Source organism: Hydra vulgaris, chromosome 09, assembly GCF_038396675.1.
Source record: "Hydra vulgaris chromosome 09, alternate assembly HydraT2T_AEP".
NCBI lineage: Eukaryota > Metazoa > Cnidaria > Hydrozoa > Anthoathecata > Hydridae > Hydra > Hydra vulgaris.
This window is the reverse complement of record NC_088928.1, coordinates 6,071,182-6,094,090: the sequence shown is the minus strand read 5'-3', so window position 1 is coordinate 6,094,090 and position 22,909 is coordinate 6,071,182. Positions and strand designations below refer to the sequence as shown.

Sequence of the window (22,909 nt, the reverse complement as noted above, 5' to 3'; positions counted from 1 at the left end):
TGGTAAAATAATAAATAAAACATCTATTATTAAAAAATATCAAGAAGCGCTATTAAATTAAACATATTCTTCTAAAAGCATGGAAAAATTTAATTTTTATTTATTGAAAAACCATGAATTATTTATTTATTTTAATATTAAACTTCAGAACACAAAATAAAAAGGATTAAGAATAACACCTATTAAACAACAAAGATATAAATAAATTTGAAAAGTTGCCAAGTACATTTAACGTAATCTTTTACAAAAAAAACTTATCATTTATTTGATAGATCAATCATAAGGCTATTTTGCAATTTCAAAAATAATATTGAGGTAAATCATTTTTTAGTAACTGTCTGAGTTTAGCCTTGAACTCATTAAACATTGCAATAGTTTTAAGTTCAGTTAAGTGAGTATTTTATTCCATGCCTATGGCCAAAACTTGTAATTACTTGTACGCGCGTCCATATAAAAAACCCACAAAGGTTTTATTATTTATACGAAAAAATGTATAAATTTTTTAAATTTTTTAGCATTATTAACATACTGGTGCAAAGCCGTGGATGATCAACATCACATATTTTGAGGCGCGACTAACAAGGGTCGATGATACTACTCTCTTTAAGATAACAAATTTTAGAATTTTGATATTTTATTTGAAAGTTGTTTTATATATTTTAACTATTATTATCGTTTAATTATAGTTACATATTAATTCATTATTGATTATATATTAATTTATTGAAGATTTCAACAACTCAGTATATAAAGTATTCTAGATCAAAATCTAGAAATATCTACTTTGTTCATAAAATCCGCTTTGTTAAATCCACTTTGCATAAAATCCGGATTGTTCATAACATCCGCAACGCTAGATTTGACTTAATGCTCTAAGTTAATGAAAAACACTGCGCAAAAGTGCTTATGCTTATCATAAGTTATTTTATTCGCGAAGTTCTCCTACTTCTATTTTTTTAATTAATTAAGCGTTGCATAATTTATGAATGATCAATAAGGTTTCCATAGCAATTACCCAACTATATTGATTAACTGATGTCTATCTACCCCCCGATCCCCAATGTATCAAACCGTAAAACTAAATCTGAGTGTAAACTAAAAAAGAGTTATAAATTTCTTTTTTATTCCTATAAATATATTTAGTTTATTCATATAATCACCTTCAACAATATACATATTCACAAAACTAATTAAACGATTTTTAATTTAGCACCAGGTTATCTTCTGTAATGTGAATTGTTTCGTTATTTGTGGTTGTTTTAATTTCATGTAGAAGTTCGTTGTTTTCAGTCGATTGAAGAGGGAGCCCTATAAAATTTAAAACAATGAAATATGTATATTAACATCAATTTAAAAATATTCTATTAATTTAATAGCATTCATCTTTTTCAATTTAAAAATGCATCAATTTAAAATGTTCATGTAAAATAAATTTGAGTTAGTGACTTTTAAATAAGTTTTAATCAAATGTTGTGTAAATTAAGAATGTTTTTTAAAAAGAAAACTTACGGGAACTACAGTAACGTTTTTTATGGTATAGAAAACCTAAGGCCAATAAGATTAACAGTAGACAGGTAAAAAATATTAAACTATAGAGGGCATTTCGTGTGGTCAACAATTTTGGCTCATCTAAAAAAAAAAAAAAAATACAAAGAACGTTATTTAACTAATGCAACTTAATTTAATTAATGCTATCTAATGCAAAAAATGTTTTATAATTAATCTCTCCTTAGAAAAGTAAACAGTTTTTTATTATCTTAAACAATTTTAAAAAAAGTTCGTTTGCAGTAGCGTTGAAATTTTAGATTAACGGAAAATAAGTAGAAAGTTGTTTACTTGTCTTAATGCCAATTGTAAGAAGAAAAGTCAATTGCGCTCAAACAGTAAACAGTTAAAATAACAATTCTTTCAAGTAAAAAACAAACCTTTTTTATTTTCAAAATGCTCGTAGTAATTAATTTTTGTGTTGCTAACATATCCACAACAACATGTTTCACAGTTTTTATATGAAACCCCTTCTTTCAAATCAGCATTACACAAACAAACAGCGCACGAGACAGGTCCAGCAACAGTAAAAAATATATCTGAGCCATCTTTATCTTTACCACACGTTAATTGCTCGTCTTTCAACGATTTTGAAAAAGTTATTTTTGTGTATAAGCATAATAAAGATAATAACAACAAAAATTTCATTTTATTAAAATCATGGTTTGAAAATAAAAAGCTTGTACTTTAAATTCAAAACTGTTCTTGACAGGAATTTCTATGGGCGTTTTCTTTTATACTACTCAACTATTGTGCAGTTTATACTCTTACGCTTTTACTCTGTTATTACAGGTTAATTCCTTTAGTGTAAGGAAATTCCCACAATAATCCACATAGGCACGCATGCATAAAAAAATTATTTTTAACTTAATACAAGTTAAAAATAGGGATAAAACTTTATAAAAGGCTGCGGTTTTTAACTGGTTATCTATCTTTCGGATGATCCAAAATTAGGTTTGAGATTTTAAAGAAAGAACAAAACTAAAACAATTTCGCTAGCTATTGTGCAAAAAATTAAAAAAATTCAAATCCTACTTTTGGATCATCGGAACTTAACAAAGTTAGTTTAGGCTTCAGTCACTTGATTTGCAAACTCAATTTTTACAAATTCTTAAACTATTTTTGATAATAGAATGAATGAAAACAGCCAATCGATCGATTTTAAATACTCATTCAGCAAAATTCCTTTATATTTATTCCTTACTCTTTGATTTATTGGTTGATAAGTTTTTCAATTTTTTGTCAAAAAATAAGTTTCCAGTGATTTTATTCGCAACAGCTATTTGTAGCAAATAAAAATCCCCTTCCTCTTCGACATGGTTTTATAATAGTTTTTTTTTTTTTGGCTCGTTTACATTTGTCGTATTTTACAAACAAACAAACAGGGCCTTTGAAAGAAGATCATAATGATCTTATCATCAGAACATTTTACAGCAAAACAAAAATGAATAAAAAAAATGTCAATAAACAGTGTAAATAAATCTGACGATGCTATATAAATAAAATAAAATTTCGAGTAAATAAATCTGACGTTACTATATATAGATTCTATATCATTTATATATAAGATAAAAACAAAAATTAAAACGTTTCATAAAGCGTATTTTACAATAAAATTAAAGTTCTAAATAAAGATTACAAAGTATTAATTAAAAGTACTAGACTACGTCATCAATAGATAAAATAAAATTTTTCAGTTTATATTTGAAAGTGGGATAAGTGTGAAATATATCAAAATTTGACAAAACAATCTTATTTCAAAGATACTGTGCGCGATAAGCAATACAAGACTTATTAAACTTGGTTCGACAAAAAGGTTCATATATGAGAAAATTATTTCTAAGTGTATATTTATTTATTGGTTTTTAACAAAAGAGATCTTTAAAGACAGATAAGGATAAGTCATTTTTCCACAAATACATAAAGCATAAGACATTAAACACATTAAGCTCATATATATTGAGAATTTTCATTTGAATAAAAAAAGGTTTGGAATGAGTCTATTGATCCGCAAAATAAATTAAACGGATCGCATGCTTCTGACGGCGGTATAGACATTATAACACACTTTTTTCTGTGCTTCCCCATACAATTTTTGTATAATTTAAATAACTATGTATAAATGAGTAGTAGAGTTGGGTTAAACTTTTTTTACTTAAATATGTTCTGGATTTATATAAAATTCCAATGCTTTTGGAAATTTTTGTGCTAATATAGTCAATATGTGCTTTCCATGTGATGTTTTCATCAAGAAAAACACCCAAAAACTTTGTGACATAGCGTCTTTTTATCTCAGTATCATCAATAATAATTTTGGGCAAATTTTGGGGTAAATAAGCTTTTTATGAGACAGGATGGAACAAAAGCCATTTTGTTTTGTTACTGTTTAAAGTTAGTTTTTTGCATTTAAACCACTTGGATATATTTTTAAGTTGCTCGTTCATGCTAGAGAAGAGTTTTTAAATATCATTATTGGAAAGAAATAAGTTAGTATCATTAGCAAACATGAAACTCATTAAATTTGAGGCTTTATTTAGGTCATTTATATAAATCAAGAACAACAGTGGTCCCAAAATGGAGCCTTGGGGAACGCCACATGAAATATTCAGAAACTCATTAGAAAATTATTATTACTAAAAACAAACTGTTTACGGTTTGATAAATAACTTCTGAACCATTTTATGACTTAGTAATTTACTCCATAGTATTTCAGTTTTTGTATCAAAATTTGATGATCGACAGTATTGAATGCTTTCGATAGGTTGATGAAAACACCTAAAGTATATTTAGATTTTTCAAAAGTATTTAAAATTTCACGTACAAATTGAATAATTGCATGTTCCGTAGAACTGTTTATTTTAAAACCAAATTGGTTGACGTATAACAAATTATTTGAAAGAAAATAAATGTATAGTCTATTGTACATAATGCGTTCTAGTATTTTTGAAAATGTGCAGAGGACGGAAATAGGACGATAATTACTGATATTTTTTTGATCTCCCTTTTTTAAAATAGGAGTAACTTTTGCAATTTTTAATCGGTTAGGAAATACTCCTTGATGGATAGACGCTCCATATACTTTAAAAAGAATATCTTTTAATTCTTCAAAACATTCTATAACTATATTACCGTTTATGTCATCTGCTCCGCTTGCTTTGCTTTTTTTAAGTGATTTGAATGCTCTTTCAAATTCTTGAAAAGATAGTTTTGAATATAATTCGTTGGAACCATTGCAATTATCCATCTGTACTAAAAAATCGTTAAATTTTGCTTTGGTAAAAAGAATTTTATTTGCTAGTTCAGGACCGATGTCAATAAAAAGTTTGTTAAACTCATGAGCTATATCTCTTGGATAACATATACGTTTGTTATCAACAATAATCATCTGGGGGAGAGAACCTGAGCATTTCTTTTGCCAACCACTAATTTTGATCATTACTTGCCAAATGCGTCTTGAGTTATTTTTAAATTTATCTAGGAATTTTGAGTAGTAATTTTTTTTCAAGTTTTTACGAACTTTTTCAAATAGATATTTGTAATCTTTATATATTTTCTCATTTGAAGATGATTTTGTTTTGAGATATTTTATATACAGCTTCTGTTTTATCTTGGATGATTTTTTAAATCCTTTTGTTACCCAAGGATTGTTTATATTTTTTGGAGTTATTGTTCTTTCAATAATAGGAAAGTTTGCATCATATACGGAGTAAAAGGTTTCAAAAAAATTGTCATAAACTTTGTCTGCATTGTCATTGAAGTTAATATATTTCCAGTACAGTAACGATAATTGGTTTTTAAACTGGTTTATATTAGTATGGTTAAAAGTGCGTGTTTTAATTTTGATTGATTTGCTTTTATTTTCATATTTTGAATTAAGTGTAAAAAATATTGGAAAATGGTCAGTAATATCAGATTTTAGGATACCCGTTTGAATATCATTGTTGAATATATCTGTTGTAATGATATTATCAATCAAAGATGCCGAGTTTTTTGTAACTCTGGTCGGCCTATTTATTAAAGGAATTGCACCCGTTTCAAAAAAGGAGTCATAAAAGTTTTTAATTTTGTTATCTTCATTATACAGAAGACAATTCATACTTAGGTCCCCAATAACTAAACTCTTTTTTTTTTCTTTAATACCTTTTCTAAAAATACTTTGTTCAAAAATAATTGATTATGAAAGAATAAATAATGCTGATTCAGAGTCATATAAAAACATTGGGCCCGAAAGTTTGTAAAAAGTACTCTGATTTAATATTAAAGTTTTTAAAAATATATTAAAAACGCTAATATTCACCACCTTTTTAAAAATTATCTCTTTTTTTTTATTTCTAAATAAAAACAGGGTTTTTATCTAGAAATCAATTATTTGGAAATTCTTCTTTAGATATATATTTTGTCGTTTAAAAATATTACAATATATATAATATAAAATATTACAATATATAAAATATAAAATATTACAATATATAAAATATAAACATATAATATATAATATAAACATATAATATATAATATAAACATATAATATATAATATAAACATATAATATATAATAATAACATATAATATATAATATAAATATATAATATATAATACAAACAGTTAAAGTAAGTTAAAACAGTTAAAGTAAATATAATACAATATAATATAATATAAACATATAATATAAAAAGTTTTTAAATGTTTCTTGTGGTGTTCCACAAGGTTCCATCTTTGGCCCTCTTTTGTTTTAAATATATCAACGACTTGCATAAAGAATCAAATCTTCTAAGTATTATGTTTGCTGATGACAAAAACTTATTTCTCTCTAACAGTGACATCTATCTACTATTCTCCATGATGAACAAAGAACTTCAAAACGTGTCTAAATGGTTTAAAAGTAACAAATTAAGATTAATTGTAAGCAAAACAAAGTGGATTTTTTTCCACCCGCTCTCAAAAAAACGTTCTCTTCCCCCAAATCAACCATAAATTCTCATTGACCATATTGAAATTAAAAGAGGTTCTCTAACTAAATATCTGGGGTTTTCATTGACGAGGACATCACATGGAAACATCATATTAACAATGGCTGTTCGAAAGTTTCAAAACGTATCGGAATTTTGTAAAAGGCACGTACTCATTTAGTAAAAATAATTTAAATAAACTTTCTTACTCTTTTATTCATAGTTATATAAGTTATGGAGTTATTGCCAGGGGTAGCACTGATTGAAGCATGTTACAATGTCTCTATCGCCATCAGAAACATGCGATCCGTTTAGTTAATTCTGCGGATCTGTTCGCACAATCCTTAATATTTTTTAATCAAATGAAAATCCTCGATTTATAAAAATTTATAAAAATTTATCTTTTGTTTATATGTGGAAGTATGATTGATCTCTTTTAATTTTTAAAGACCTTTTTATTTTGAAACCATTAAGCAAGTTTAACATGAGGAATAATAATTATTTAAATGAACCATTTTGCGGAACAAAACTCAATCAGTTCTGTATCACTTATTGTGCAGCTCATCTCTGAAACAAAATTATTATGCCTAACTTTAACTTACCCCTAACTGATCCTGTTTTTAAAAATTAATTAAAAGATCTCACTCTCTCTATTGAAAATATCTTAGAATATTTTAAATTTAATTTGTGATAAAAAATAGTTTTTATTGTCATGTATGTTCAAATTTTGTTTTAGACTTGTTTACAATTAATTTCATTAATTTAAGTAAGATTTATTGTTTTTATGTTATTTTTTACACACTCTTATTGTAAAAGGTGTTATTATAATATTTTTTAGAGGGCTTACGTTCTCTAAGTTACTACATGCCGTTTTAACTTTTTGGTCGATTAAATGTTTGTTAAAGTCTAGACTATCTTTTAATTCATCGAGTTCTTTATCTAATTTGATTATTTTGCTTATACTCTCCGCCGCACAGGGGGACAGAAAACTTCAAAACTGGACATTTGACAAAAATGAAAAAAGGCGTTATGAAATTTTTTTTGGTGCTAATGAATAAAAGAGTCTCTGGTTTATCTTATCCACGTGTTTATTTTTTAGGGTAATTATTAGTACTAATACAATTTTTTTTTTTTTTTTTTTTTTAGAAACACTTGAAATTTGGCCAAAATATAGTTTTTTGAGTAGCGAAATTTAAACAATATTATTAGCTAACTATTTTCTACAGTTTCTTATAATTCTAACGGTATAAAAAAATAAGTACTGAAATAATAGATTTAATACTTGATTTTTGTTTGAAAATGACTGAAAGCAGCTCTTTTTTATCATTAAAATTTTGTCATTATTAAAACATCATTTTCTTCTTTAAATACATAACCTTTCATTTTAATTTTCATTATATACAAAGATAATAGATAAATTTATCTTAATTTATAAAAAAATGTCTTCCTATATTTTATATATATATATATATATATATATATATATATATATATATATATATATATATATATATTTATATATATGTATATATATATATATATATATATATATATATATACATATGTATATATATATATATATATATATATATATATATATATATATATATATATATATATATATATATATACATATATATATATATATGTATATATATATATATATATATATATATATATATATATATATATATATATATATATATATATGTATATATATATATATATATATATATATATATATATATATATATATATATATATATATATATATATATATATATATATATGTATATATATATATACACATTAAAAAAGTTTTGTTTAGAAACGTCAGAAAAAACTCTCAAAACAGAAAATTTGAAATTGATTTACGTCGTATTAGCTTTTACATCGTTAATTTTTTTAAAAAATAAGCTTTTTATATCCACATTACTTCAAAATGGGGCAAATTGGGGCAGATAACTTTTTAAGTTTTTAAAAAATGATACAAACTCTCGTTAAATAAAGACTTGGCTTTGCGAAGGAAGTCTAAGGTAAAAAGTTCTAGCACTATAAATATCATCAGTTTAAACTCATAAACATTGCATCTTTTAAATGCACTTTTTATAAGATGTATAAATACATGTTTACATTTTTTTATACCGTTAAAATTATAAGAAACTGTAGAAAATAGTTAGCTAATAACATTGTTTAAATTTCACTACTCAATAAACTATATTTTGGCCAAATCTCAAGTGTTTCTAAATCACTGTGCACTTGGGCGTATTAGTGGAAATGTGTCAGTTACATCAGTAGAAACCATGTTATATAGCCAGGTCATGAACGCTTGAACTAATGACGTTCTTTTTTTTTGTAAGATTTGTTATGAGCAAATTTAAGCAAATAAAACTTATGAAGTTTTTGAGTGACTTTTTTTGAGTGATTTTTTTTTGAGTGACTTTTTACTTTAAATTTAAGTTACTATAACTTATTTTAGTGAATCGATTAGTATACGTTTTAATATTACTTATTCATGCAAGCTTTTGATTTTCTTTTTTTTTTTTTTCTATTATCACTTACCGGTTTTTTAAAACTCGAAATTACTCGAAAATACATTAAAAACGTCTAACAATTGTAATAAATGTTTAAAATCTATGGAGTAACTCTTCTTAAGTGTAGCAAGTGCCCTTAAAATAATTATTTAACTTAAAAATCCAAAATTAAAAAAAAAATTAATTTTGCTCAGTTTTAAAGCTATTCTGACCTACTGTGCGCCGCACAGTGAATCGTTTTATATAAGCGAGGTGGACAAAAATATTTTGCTCTGCAATTTGATTTCCAAGAATGTAATTAATAATATTTTGATAATGCGTAGGCATTTTTTGATTATTTTTAAGTTTTATATGTATGTATTTTTATAGTTTTAAGAGTTTTTAAATTTTAGTAATGAAAAAAGTTAATTAGGTAATAAAAATAAATACTTTATTTCAACACATAAATAATGTTATAAAATTTTGCCAAAAATAAAAATAAAAAAATGTACTATAATTCAGCTGATAACGTAAAATAAAAAAGTGAGTTTTTTCTTGTATGATGCTCGGGAAATCGACCAAAATCTTTAACATGGACTTCTTAAGACTCTTTCGATAGCTGTCCGATTGGTAGAAGACATGTTTTTATAACTTCCGTGCTATGTACAAGTATTTTGTGCACAGTAACAGGCAGTACCACATGTATAGATTAAGATAAAGAGTTTTGCTTTCAGTAAAAAGTCTTTCAAATTTATAATAATTAATATCATAGCCTGAGGAATGTGTTCTTAATAAAATACTGAAATTTTAATGAGGTTTACGCCTAAACCCGTAATCTCACCATTTAACTCTGGCTTCATAAAAAACCTGCGAGCTGTGTTCACATCATTTGTATTCCCAAAGTCAGGTTTTGGTTTATCTACAATAAGAACCATAAAGTTTTTAAATTTTTGTTCAATATCTTTTGAACGTTTTTGGACACTAGATTTATCATCAACGCTTCTAGCTTGCCACTTTTTTATACCTAAATGATAGCTAATATGTAACGTGCACTAAAAAAAGCGAATCCACGCATGCAAAGTAGACAGACCAAAACCATAATATTCTTTTTTAACAACTAAGTCTTTTCACAGTTCATCATTTTTGGAGTTGCACCACATATATAAAATTTTTGTTGAGAACTTGTGTCAGTCAAGGCATTGCAAACTTTTCCATCTATCATTGAGAGTATTTGGTCATGTTTAACAGCAACTTGAGATTCGCTGAATCTTATAGATGTTGGACTAAGTTGAGATACTTCTTTTAAAACATAGTTAGTTTCTGTTGTAGCAATTACATTTGTTTCTTGTGAGAAAATAAACTTAATTGGTCGGCAAAAAAGTGTGGATGAAGGTCGCGGATTTTGCCTAAGAATAATTTTGGCCGACACTCAGTCTCAACGGAATAAATGAAAATACAAACAGAAACTCATCAGTAGCATTAGAGTTTGTATATCTCTGTTTATAAGTGCTGTGACGAGAGCTACCATCACAACCCCATTTGCTAATTAATGTGAATGGCTTAGTAAAAGTATGGTTTTTAAGAACTTCCCACTGGGCTTTAGGTGGTCGTTCAGTAGTTTTATCAAATATGGCTTGTAGGTTAATTTCAGCACGTGTTTCTGTTATAGAAATATGTTCATCTAATGAATAGCATAACTTTTTTGACTTGCATAGATTATAATAAGATGAAAATACTATATGCCTTTAATAACCACTTTTGCGTCTGTTTATAAGAATGACTTGTACATTTAAAGTTAATGTAATAAGCTAATGCCTTGTCAAGATTCAACTGCCTGCCACCGCAAATTATGCCTTTTGATTTTATTTTTTCTGATAATTCCAAACTTTTTCTTGTTAAAGTAGCTTGGTTTGTGTACCCCAACATACGACATGCAGCTTCAGCAGCGTGGTCAACTCAGTTGCACTTTGCAATTTAACTAAGTCTTTAACCTTCTATTTTTTTGGTTTTAAAGGACGAGTCATCAAAGTTTTTTTTGGGCCGTCCTTAAAATCCTCTAGATGATGAAAAGGAACATCGCTCATATATATTTATTTTAAATTCTACATCTGCTCCCTCTAACCAACTTTATTTTTGTTTAAAAAACGGTCCACCATCATTTGTGCTGCAAACAATTTTGTTGCAAATTTTGATGCCAAACATGAAACTTTTAACTGCAAAGAATTTTTCTCTGAATCTTTAGATACATTAGTTACATCAACACAAAATCTTTGTAAAATAAAATCCGATAAACGAGAATTTCTTTCTTCTTGATTATGTTTCCATCATACTCCAAGTAACTCCATTTTTGAAAAAGAGTGCACGTGATCTGATAATAAATAAACTTCTTAAAAATGTGGATTGATGTGGTGAAAAATTTTACATCGTTATACACCTTAGGCCTTTAGCTATATAGTGTTAAAAAATTAGCTCGGATACATGTGGATACAAAAAGTTATACAAGTTGAAAAATTAAAAACAAAAAATATTTTACAATTTTAACGCAGTTTTTCAAACCGTATTCTAATAAAAATTGATTCTTTTTTGAATAAAATATTTAATGCAATTAAATAGTACTTACCGACTAAAGTAAAAATTTGTTAAATGGTTTCACAAAGTTGTAAATTTGTGACTAAATTTTTTCAAATTTGAAGATACATTTAAACGTCTTTTTAATTGCTCATTACTAATTGCTCTGGAATGGTTTTTGTAATTAACGTTGCAAGTTATTACCAATGCGGGACTGTAATTGTAAAAATATTATAAATTAGTCAATTTCTTGAACTGACTTTTGTCCGCCTAGCTTGTATAAAACGAATAGACCAAACCAGAAGAAGTTCCCTCAACACTATAATGAATGAACTGTGGAGTCTCATCATTATTAAAAACTCTTGTGGTATCAATATTTCCTTTCTAAATACCTTCCTTGATGTGCTCGGCTTCTGTCATAATTCCAGCAGCAATAAGTTCCTCTGCAAGTGCATTTGCAATATAATTGGTAAACTGGCTATACTTATTTGTAATAAGACTTTAAAAAGAAATTTAACTAAAACAAATTAATAATATCATTAACCTAACTACTAATCAATTTCCGTCCCGTAACGATCTAAAATACAAATATAAACCGTAACATCCACTAAACAAATTGTAGCAAAATTAAACTTTTACTACTTGCCTGATGATTGTGATAACACATGAAACTCAGAGTTGCAATATTAAATTATATTATAAACATTAGCATTTAGCTAATTCCTCGTACTGCGGGTAACAGTAACATATTTAATATATATATATATATATATATATATATATATATATATATATATATATATATATATATATATATATATATATATATATATATATATATATATATATATATATATATAAGTTGCTTTGAGAGTAATTTAAAGCAAATTCAAGTCAATCTAATAAAACTGCTACATGTGGTATAGTTATATATGTATAACAAGAATAAGTAATAGTTATATGCAGTTTTAAGAATAATTATTGGATAATAAAGAAAAACTAATGTGGTTTTTGGGGTGCGTATGATGTGGGTTTTGTAGTGAATAACGTGCTAAATAAAAAAGTGAGTTTGCAATCACATATAAAATCAACTCAGAATATAATATAACTACCGCAAAACAAATCCTGAAGCTTACACTTGTTTGGAAAAAGTTTTATTTGCATTTTGTTGATGTGATTTTTGAGGTGCGGATTGAAAAAACAATGACTTTTTGACATGGTCAAAACTAGTAACCAATGATAAATAATTTCCAGCAGCCGTCTGGAAGGAGTTACTTATAGCAGTAGTAATGAAAAATATTAGGAAAATTTGTAAATAAATTGTCCATAAGAAAATACGAGTATGCCATCAGTCGCATGAAGGAAGTACTGTAAAGTACTAAATATAATGTATGAGGTACTGTATATAATGTATAATGTATATATAATGTATGAGGTTATTTTGTTTCGGTTTTTTTTTTTTTTACTTCATTTCATTTCATTTTACTACAGTTCATTTATTTCTTTTTTTGTTTTGTTTTTTTAATCACTGTTTATTTTCTTGTGATTGTTATATTTTAAGTTTTATTTGTTTACAAGGTCGCTTTTCTCATTTTAACCAGGTTATACGAGAGTGAGTCTTAAAGTTGATATTATATTCTTTAAAAACCAGTTTACTTGTTAATGTATTGCTGTTGCTGTTCTTGTTGACTAGTATTTGTACTTAAATTAGGTCCTAATATCTGACTAAAGAAAACAAATTCAAGCATTATTGTAGTTCAATTATATATAGTTGCTTATTTTAAGTTAAATAATTTAAATAATGTTTCAACATTCTAGATAAAACGTATAATTGAATAGTATTATTAATGAATTATAATTAGTAAGTGTTTGTTAGTAAACACAGCTGTTTCACGCAATGTGAAAATGAGCCCTACAAGTTTAGCAAAAAAAAAAAAATCCACATATAAATTATAAACATTTATTAACTTTGAAATAATAGCATTTTATTTCTCTAAACGCGTTTGTTTCCAAATAAAAAAAGTATAAAAGATCTATCTTTCTCTTTTAAATAATTATTTACATTATACAGAACAAAAATATATTTTGTTAAAATATTACTAATCACTTTTCTGTTTTTTGCGATTTTTACGGAAAACTTTGATAACATAGCAACGTGCTTGATAGTTGAAATTTAGAACACTTATCAATGAATGTCTATTCTATCAGATTCCTACGTCAACCTGGTGAATTTTTTTACTATAACTCAATTTTTAATGCATTTATACTTTTAAATTTATCTCTTAAATGTAAAATATAATATTTTTGATGGATGACGTAAGTTATTAAAACTTCGACCTTTTATGCGGATGAAAATATAAAAATTATTTTATGTACCTCTTGCTATGTTATCAAAATATTTTTAAATTTGGTATGTTTTACAACAAATCGTTTTAGTTTTACGCGTAAAATTGTGTTGACATTTTTAAGCGATGTTTTAGTTTATTGCGTTACTTCCCAAGCTATTTACTAACGAATTTTATTAAAACAACTGTTTTGGCAAGACAAATTTTGGAGGTATAAAATAAACAATGTTACGTTGAACTTTGAGTGTTATTTTTCTAAGGAAAAGTCATTAATACCCTTAAGTCGCTCTGACGTCAAACGAAAACAATCGCATCGGCTGTCTTGTTGAATGAGGTGATAACAAGGCAAAAAATAAGAGACGTGCCATAAAATGATTTAACTTTTATTCCAGTGAAGAAATATATACTATTATTTAAGTCATGCATTATTACGACATAATTTCTTTTTTTTTTCAATTAAAAATTGATTTGCAATAGGCTGTTGTTCAGTTAGGTTATGCGATAAAGAAAGTAAGGTCAGCTGTACGAAATATAGAAAGCTTGTATCATCTAAAATAGTGGTTATATAAGAGTAAAGAAAGATTGTGTCACGTGAAGAAGTGGTTATTAAAGCTATAAGCCAGATTGTATCCCGTGAAGAAGTAGCTATTAAAGTATTAAGAAAGATTGTGTCACGTGAAGAAGTGGCTATTAAACCATTAAGAAAGATTGTGTCACGTGAAGAAGTGGTTATTAAAGCATTAAGAAAGACATGAAGAAGTGGTTATAAAAGAGTTAAGAGATCACACAAAGAAGATAATAGAACCAACAAGTTGTTAAGAATTGGTAATAAAAATGCTAAAAACCTGTTGTGTTTAAAATTGATCAAACAACAGCATAATGTAAAAAAATGTAAAGATTTATCTTAATCGCTTCTTTTATTTTTTTGACTTTTAAATTTGAATTCTATACAAATTTTTTGCGTAAATTAACTGCCCAACTGTTTATAATAATTTAAACGATTTTTTAAAGTTTTTTTTAAAGTTTTACAACAGTTCACGGCTTCTACCATTTCGAATGGAGTGAAAACATTACAATCACGTCACAACCTCGACCTAATCCATTGATACTAATCTAAATTCAAAAAATTATCATATGACTGAAAGCAAAAATTAGTCACATGTGTTGTTTTTTTTAAATCTTTTTAAAAAAAACGTTTGAAAATAAAAGGTTTTTGTAATATTTTTCGAATTCTTTTTCCGCCTATTGTAGTGCCTGTTCATACAGGTATTGTAGTGCCTGTTCATACTATTGTAGTGCCTGTTCACATTCGGTGTAAATTTATATGTTTTAAAATTGATCTAACTATGTTTATATTACATATAAGTCAATAGAAATATAATTTTTTTGTTTATTTTTGCTAAAAATTTCAAAATTTTTGTCAAGTCAAGTTTAAAAATCAGAGCAGCCTTTGATTATTTTATAAAATTTTAAAATATAGCTAAAAAAAAGCTAGAATGGAGGAAATCTGCTTGGAACATTCAGAAGTCAAAGAGAAACTGAAAATCAGAAAAAAACCTGGTCAAACGACATTAGAAATAGATCCACCTCTTCTTTTTGAAGGCGATCATTGATATTTCTGTCCATAATTTGTCCGCTGATGTAAGAAGTTGGTTAGAGGTTCTCCGGGTAATATAATTTATAAAAGAAATCCCATTTTCTGTTAAACAGTTCATTTTATCCAAATATATCCCTTTATTATTTAGAGCATTAAAACCCTCAAAGAATTGATATCCAAGATGATTAAAATTGGATTCGCAATCAGCAAGAGCGCCCTCTATACTCGTCTACTTCCAAAAAGTTATGAAACATCAGAAGACATCACAATAAAACAGTCAAAACACGTCAAAGCAGTCCCTGTTAGATTGATCAGAACTTAGAATGAATCTTATTTAAAACATGTTGATGGACACTTCAGCAGTTCAACTATAAAACATGTTGAAGAAGTTTGTTCTATTTTTGGACCAGATGAAGTGTGGTTCATTAGCCACGACAAAGCTAGAATGCCGAATGGAATCACAGCAGCCAAAAAACAGACACCGCTGTTGATGCATTTGGAGTACCTGGTAACTCTCCCGGACCACGATTGGGTTGTGGCTGCTAAACACAAGCTTATACCATTTGTATACGCTGGAATTACTATCAAAAGAAATGGTCTCGGAAAAACAGATGCTGTTACTTATTTTAGACCTAACTACATTTCTGTTCAATCAGGAACAGAAGTGTAGTTAGATTCGTTTTTGCTCATGGTTTTGACTTTTAGCGGCTCTTGGATATCAAAAACTTCGAAATTCTCAAACTAAAATGCTTAAGCCTATTGTTAAGCTTAGCATTGATGGGGGATCACACAAAAATTGCAGATACAAGAAAGTAATTGAAATCAGAACGTACCATTTTTTAAAGAGAAATCATGGCACTCTTTTCATTATGACGAACGTTTCGGGACACAGTGCATTTAACCGAGCTGAGCGACGAATAGCGCCTCTAAGAAGATAATTATTTTGGATGATTCTTTCACACAAACATTACGCAACTAAACTTGGTTCTTAGGGTAATTACAAATATTTATTGAAAAAAGTTAATTAGTAATATATAAAATTTTTAACCTATAATAATTAATAAATCTTTTAAGATCAAGCAGAGCAAGAGATGAAGATTTAGAAAAAAAGAACTTTGGTTTTACCGGACAGGCTTTATCAGGTATTTTGTCTGACCTAAAAAATGACGGTTATCTAACCGTTGCAGAGTATATTAATCCAAACCAATCAGAGCTAGAGTAAAGGAATCTTTTATTACAAGATCAACGTTAGATTGGCCACCATCTTCGTACGAGTCAATAATTTATTCAAATTTTGAAATACAAAAATTATTCTTATTGCCGAACTATAAAAAGCTCTTGTTTTACACTAATTAGAGCACGATTTCTTCCGCCACCTGTCCCGGTGAGCCAAACAAGAAATGGTCTCAAAGCAGTAGATGTCTAAAGTTTTTCTATCATCCCTGTTTATGCTCATTTCATCAAACATTGAAACCGTTTTTTCTTGACCTGCCAGAGGATTTCCAATTCTTCCATTGTGATGCGTTTTGTCGATCAATTTAGTCAAGCCTAGCTGATAGAATCTGGAAGTGCAATATCTACTATACATCTAAAGCTATGCTGAAAAAGCACGTTTCTATCCATTCTTTCGCTTTAGCACTCCGATGCCTCCGCTTGGCATCGCTGCCAAGTGTCACACAGAGTATATGGCAGCTTTCGTTCTGCAGAACAATTCGGAAACTGCTGAATAGTTTAATAAAAATGAAGTTGATGCAATGGATTTGATTAAACCTAAAGAAGATAATAACCTTTTAGTTATTATCCTGTTGAGGTATAAATAACTAAAAGGTTATTATTGGAGAGCACTCGCTACCCATTGTTCCAATCGAAGATCACTTCAACAACCAATGGGAAGATGATGAGTGAGTGAATTAACATTACAGATATAGAATAAAATTTGCTTAGTTTGATTAGTTTATTTGATGAGATATCAACTGTTTTCTAATATAATTTGCTATGATCTACTACTATATGTGTAATTTAACGAGAAAAAAATCAATGGTGTTTACGCATATTTTTAATGTTATTTTAGAGGGGGGAGCATACAAAATTGACATCGCATGTAAGAGGGGATGGGGTGAAGAGATTACCAAAAATCTATATATAAATTATAGTGTGAATTATAATTTTAATAAAGTATTTTTTTAAGTATAAATATAGAAAAAATTTTTTAAATGTTAGCCTTGAGTCGGAAAATTTAATTTAAATAATTAATAAAACATAATAAAACTCGTTAAATTTATTTATTTTTTAAAAATAAAATTTTATATTTAAAAAAAAAATTTATCAATTTAAATTTAATTAAAGATTTATTTTTTTAAACTAAGTATTAAATTTTTATAATTACAATAATTTTTTATAAAGTAATGCGATAAAAGACATTTTTGAATGAATATTTTTAAAAAAAGTCTTTTTCTTGATTTCACAAAATATGCAGATTAACAGGTTTCACAAAAAACCCTGATCATGGAAGTATAAAAAGGTGGAAGTTTAATCGCATTGAAATGCTTTGGTACTATACTTGCAACCTTTTGTTTCGTAAAGAAAAAAGAAAATGACATCAAAACTGTACTTAAACGCTTAAGCTTAATACCTTGACGTCGTCCGTGGAAAAAACCCATTTTCAAATTTGCATAAAATTGCATTAAAAAAAACTGCAATATATTTAAATCTAGAGCAATAAAACTTTGTTTTGTTATAGCATTAACTTTCATCCGCCTTATAAATTTTGGTAGGTGGTGTTGATATATGTTGTTGATGATTAAGTTTTCTTAGAGGTCGTCCATTTGGTAAGTACGCTTTTATTTCGAGCTTTTTCTCCCCACCCCACCCCCCGCATAATGCTATACGCTTTTTTCCACCTCCCTAAAAACATCAACGCTTTTAACCTATCAACCCAACATTTATTATATATTTTTAATTTAGTGTCTCCTTACTTTTATAATTTAGCACCTGCCCTTCCCCCTTTATTCCTCCCCTCCCCCCCCCCCCCCAATCTCATATACGCCATTTGCAGAGTTCGAGTGTGCGTACTTTATGGACGAATCCTTAGGAAAAAAATTTTAAAAAATTTTCTGCATTATATTAGTTTAAAAAAGAATATACAAGTTATCTGTACCAAAAGAATTTAAAAAAATCGAAATTGCTTTTTTATAAAGTATTATGATAAAATTCTGGGAAAAAGCTTGAGCATTTGTTGTTCAAGCCATTTTTTTCATAAATTTAGCATCTAAATTAACAAAAAATATGTCATATTAAGCAAAAAACAACGAGAAAAATAGGAAGACTGTTTGTTTCTTGTGTCTTGGCAAGGCTAGTTGTTTTTTAACCAACTTAATGGCAGAAAAAGTGCAACAAATTCTGAAGCAGCTAATTAACTTTAATGATCCAAAGTTCTAACTGGCATTTATGAGTGTTGCCGCTCCAATCCTAGGAGGCTTGAGGAGGAAAAGTTTCAAACCCAACCTCAGCTGTTTGTCTTTTTTACTATGAAAAGCCAATCTGTTAAAAGAGATTCAGTTTGTGATTGTTTGGTTTGCTCAGTTGGCAAAGCAAAGCACAACTTTTTTTTAACTATATTTAGGTGCTCCATGAAGTCCTTACGGTCTTATCACAGAGCACCGCGGATGAGTATTTAATAGGAAGGTCATGCCTCTTTTCTAACCAATGTCACAAAATTTGCCCAGAGGTGGAGCTTAAACTACGGGTCCTTTGTTTCTGAGGCAAGTGCGCCACGACTGCGTCACGGCTGCTCACATCCAGTCTTGGTAGCCTTGAAACTTGAAGCAAACTCAGTTGAAAGATGTTTTCAATGCTTTTTAATTGTTGGCAAGGACTCCCACACAGCTGCTCAAAGTCTACCTTGCAAAAGTCGTGTCAAAGTCTACCTTGCAGAAGTCGTGTCAAAAGACTCTGTGGCAGCTAAAAGAGTTGCAGCATCAGTCGCTACTATGAATGCTGCAATCAAGGATGCTTAGCCAGTCATTAAGGAACAAATGTTCGTGAATGGCTTCATATTCAATAGTAGTCATTTCATGGTGGACAACTGGCTGGAAATGAGTGCAGGAAGCTTTTGAAGAATGTGGATGTTTTAGAGCAAACTTATTACTGAAAATGTCACTTAACTTACGCTCGCGGAAAACGAGGTAAAAAAATTGCTTCAACTTTTTAGGTCAGATTTCTGCGAATTAGTAAAGCGGTTTGTATTAGAAACTTTCACAAGATGTTAAGAAATCTATGCCAATTAAAAAAATATATAAAACTTTATCAGAGGTGACCGGCTAAGGAAAATAAACTTGTTTTTTTGATACTTCAAACTTAACTTATATTACCGTGGTGGCCAAAAGTCTTGGAACAAAACATTTAACGACTTAAAAAATTTATTTTTGATCTAAAGTATAAATTTTGAAAGTTTGATGCTTTTGTTTTTACATAGCAATATATTTATAGGTACATATTTGTATATTGCGCAATTTATTATCGTTTTTTATTATTCATAAGCAATTTATCAGCTATATTATGCCAGAACTTTCACCTAAAAAAAGAGGAATTATTGCTGCATTATATGAGCAAGGTTTAGTTCAAAGAGAAATATCTGAAAAGCTTGGTTGTTCATTATCAACTGTAAGTAGAACTTTAAAAAGGCATAAAGAAGAGCCCCAGTTAAATTTTACTTCAAAGATGAGATCAGGCAGGCCCAGAGCAACCACTTCAAGAACTGACAAACTTATTGGCCGGATCAGCCATGCAAATCCACGGCTATCTGCACACGAGATTTCAAAAGAAATTTTTATTGAGAAAAAAGTAAGTGACCGAACAGTTAGAAGAAGGCTTTTGGTTGATTTCAAAATGAAGGCATGCAAGCCAGCAAAAAAACCTTTCTTTATCATTAAAAAGCCTAAAAGATCGAAAAACATTTTGTCAGCGCTACAAAAATTGGACTGGAGAAAATTGGTCTGAAGTTCTTTTTTCCGATGAAACATGTATTAAACAATTTAATGTTACAAACAACTTTGTAAGAAGACCAAAACACTGTAGATATATGCCAAAATATACAGTTAGCAGTGTCAAGGCTCCTGTGTCTTGTATGGTTCGGGGTGCTGTTTCTGCCAAAGGACGTGGGCCATTATGGATAATGCCCAAGAATACCGCAATAAACAGCAAAGTCTATTTGGATGTTATGAAGGAGAAGTTGCCACTTTTCATGCAGATCTTGAACTGCACTTATTTCCAACAGGATGGTGCACCATGCCACACAGTTAAAATTGTACAGAAGTGGTTTGCTGACGAAGGAATTCAAACCCTTGAAAATTGGCCTGGGTCATCACCAGATCTTAATGTTATGGAAAATTGTTGGCATATTATAAAAGTAAAAGTTGCTGCCAAAAAGCCTAGATCCTATAATGATTTAGTTGAAGCAATCCAATCAGTGTGGATCCATGAAGTTACACCAGACTATTGTACAAAACTTGTTAACAGGATGCCAAAACGTATCCAAATGGTAATTGACAATAACTATGCTTCCATCAAATATTGAACTTTTATCATGTATGTGCATGTACCTATCATCTTTAAAATTGTTATAAACACTTATTTTATTGAAAAAAATAAAAAAATTTACTAATAAATTGTTTTTGTGGATTTTTTGTATCTTTTATTCAAGTAAGAGTTACGTAACAAAACAATTACAAAAGAATTGAACTCATTCATTATAATTAATTAACAAAAAAAATATGAAAAAATGGTGGCACTCTTCCTGAGTGATTTTTTATAACATTTATTAAAGTCATCAAATCGTACAAGACCAAGAGCAACTTAAAAAAATTGTTTTAGTACTACAACTTTACTAACACTTACTTGAGTCGTTTAAATAAGAAAATGTTTGGTTTGTCAAAGCTTTTACTTACACTACTTATGTTTATGTGTAATGCATTATTTTCATTAGGTTGAATTTTTAATATGCTGCAAAATATTTATATTTACATTTTTAAAAATACTTTTGACGAAAAAATTATCTTAGTTTAGGAGGGAGAGGGGTTCAGGTATATGTGATCGTTTGTGACAGAGGGAAGGGGTTAAGAATTGACAAATATAGGGTGAAGTACTTTATGGATGACCAATAATTGCATTTACAAACGTTTGTTTTACTAAAACAAAAACAAATAAGATTCTAACTGATTTTTGTTATATTAGAAGAATAGCAAATAAAATTTTTTTTACAGTCTAAATAGAAACATTTATATAATTCTAAATTTTATTTATGTTTTTTTATGTCAACTTAAATAAGAATACACAAACAAATAAAAAAGCAATAAAATAAATAATTTTAATTGAATTTAAAAAAATTAAAGATTTTTTTCTAAATTCTCCTAATATAAAAAGTTTAAATTAAAACCTTATTACTTAATGACGTAATTCATTTTGTTAACAAAAAACGTCAAAACGCGCTTGTAAACGCTTGATGTTTTAACCTACGTTACTCAAATTTAAAATAAAAATATGCTTTAACCATGCATCGTTATTCGAAACTTTAAATGCAAAAACGTTACACTTAATATTCTTTCGCATATTTTATTAAAAAACTAAACATGTTTTTGTTAACTTACGTTACATGAAAATTGCAAAAGTTCTTTCGTTATTTTCTTAAAATATATATATATATATATATATATATATATATATATATATATATATATATATATATATATATATATATATATTTTAAGAAAATAACGAAAAGAAACGCTAATTTAATTACGATTATGTACATTGTACAATTATACCTTTTTTATCACGCGACAATGAGAAAAGCCGTAACTTTCAGAGACATTAAAATGACTTAAGTAAATTAATTTTAGTATTAAATATATATTTTAAATAAACTTTCACGTGTTTACATCAATATTCATTTGCTAAAAGCTGACAAAAAAGAGAATAAAATTTTACTACTTTTTCATTTTCGGCCGTGGAATTGCCCATGTACTTTTAAAATAAAGCGGTTTTATTTAATTACCGAGTTTTAATAAACCTTTTGTTGAATAATTACAATTACTAATGGTTAAAACTATGTAGCTTATCCTAAGAATCATTCTTTTTTAAATGTTTTAATAAAAATCATTTCAGTAAATTTTGTTTTTTTGTCTAGTGAAACTTGTTTTTGTTATTGTCGGTTACAAGCATACTCCGAGACGACTTGAAATTGCTTTCATGTTTGCGGCTTGATGAACTTCTGCTTTATACTTTCATGCCCCAATTAAATGATATCCTGGTTATGACAGCGGGCTAACAACGTATTTACGTAATTACGCAATACAGCGTGTAAAGTTCAAGATGTTTGATTTTGGTCATTTATAAA

At 27.9% G+C, this 22,909-nt stretch overlaps 1 protein-coding gene across 1 annotated transcript; it reads right to left on the bottom strand.

Moving 5' to 3' along the window:
* Positions 1 to 1,113: 1,113 nt before the first annotated feature.
* Positions 1,114 to 2,626, bottom strand: LOC136084985 (uncharacterized). The gene is made up of 3 exons (XM_065806378.1): positions 1,926 to 2,626; positions 1,510 to 1,629; positions 1,114 to 1,308 (listed from the first exon to the last, which is right to left on the bottom strand). The coding sequence occupies exons 1-3, from the start codon at positions 2,191 to 2,193 to the stop codon at positions 1,202 to 1,204; spliced, it is 495 nt and encodes a 164-aa protein (XP_065662450.1). The 5' UTR covers positions 2,194 to 2,626; the 3' UTR covers positions 1,114 to 1,201.
* Between the last annotated feature and the right edge of the window lie 20,283 nt (positions 2,627 to 22,909).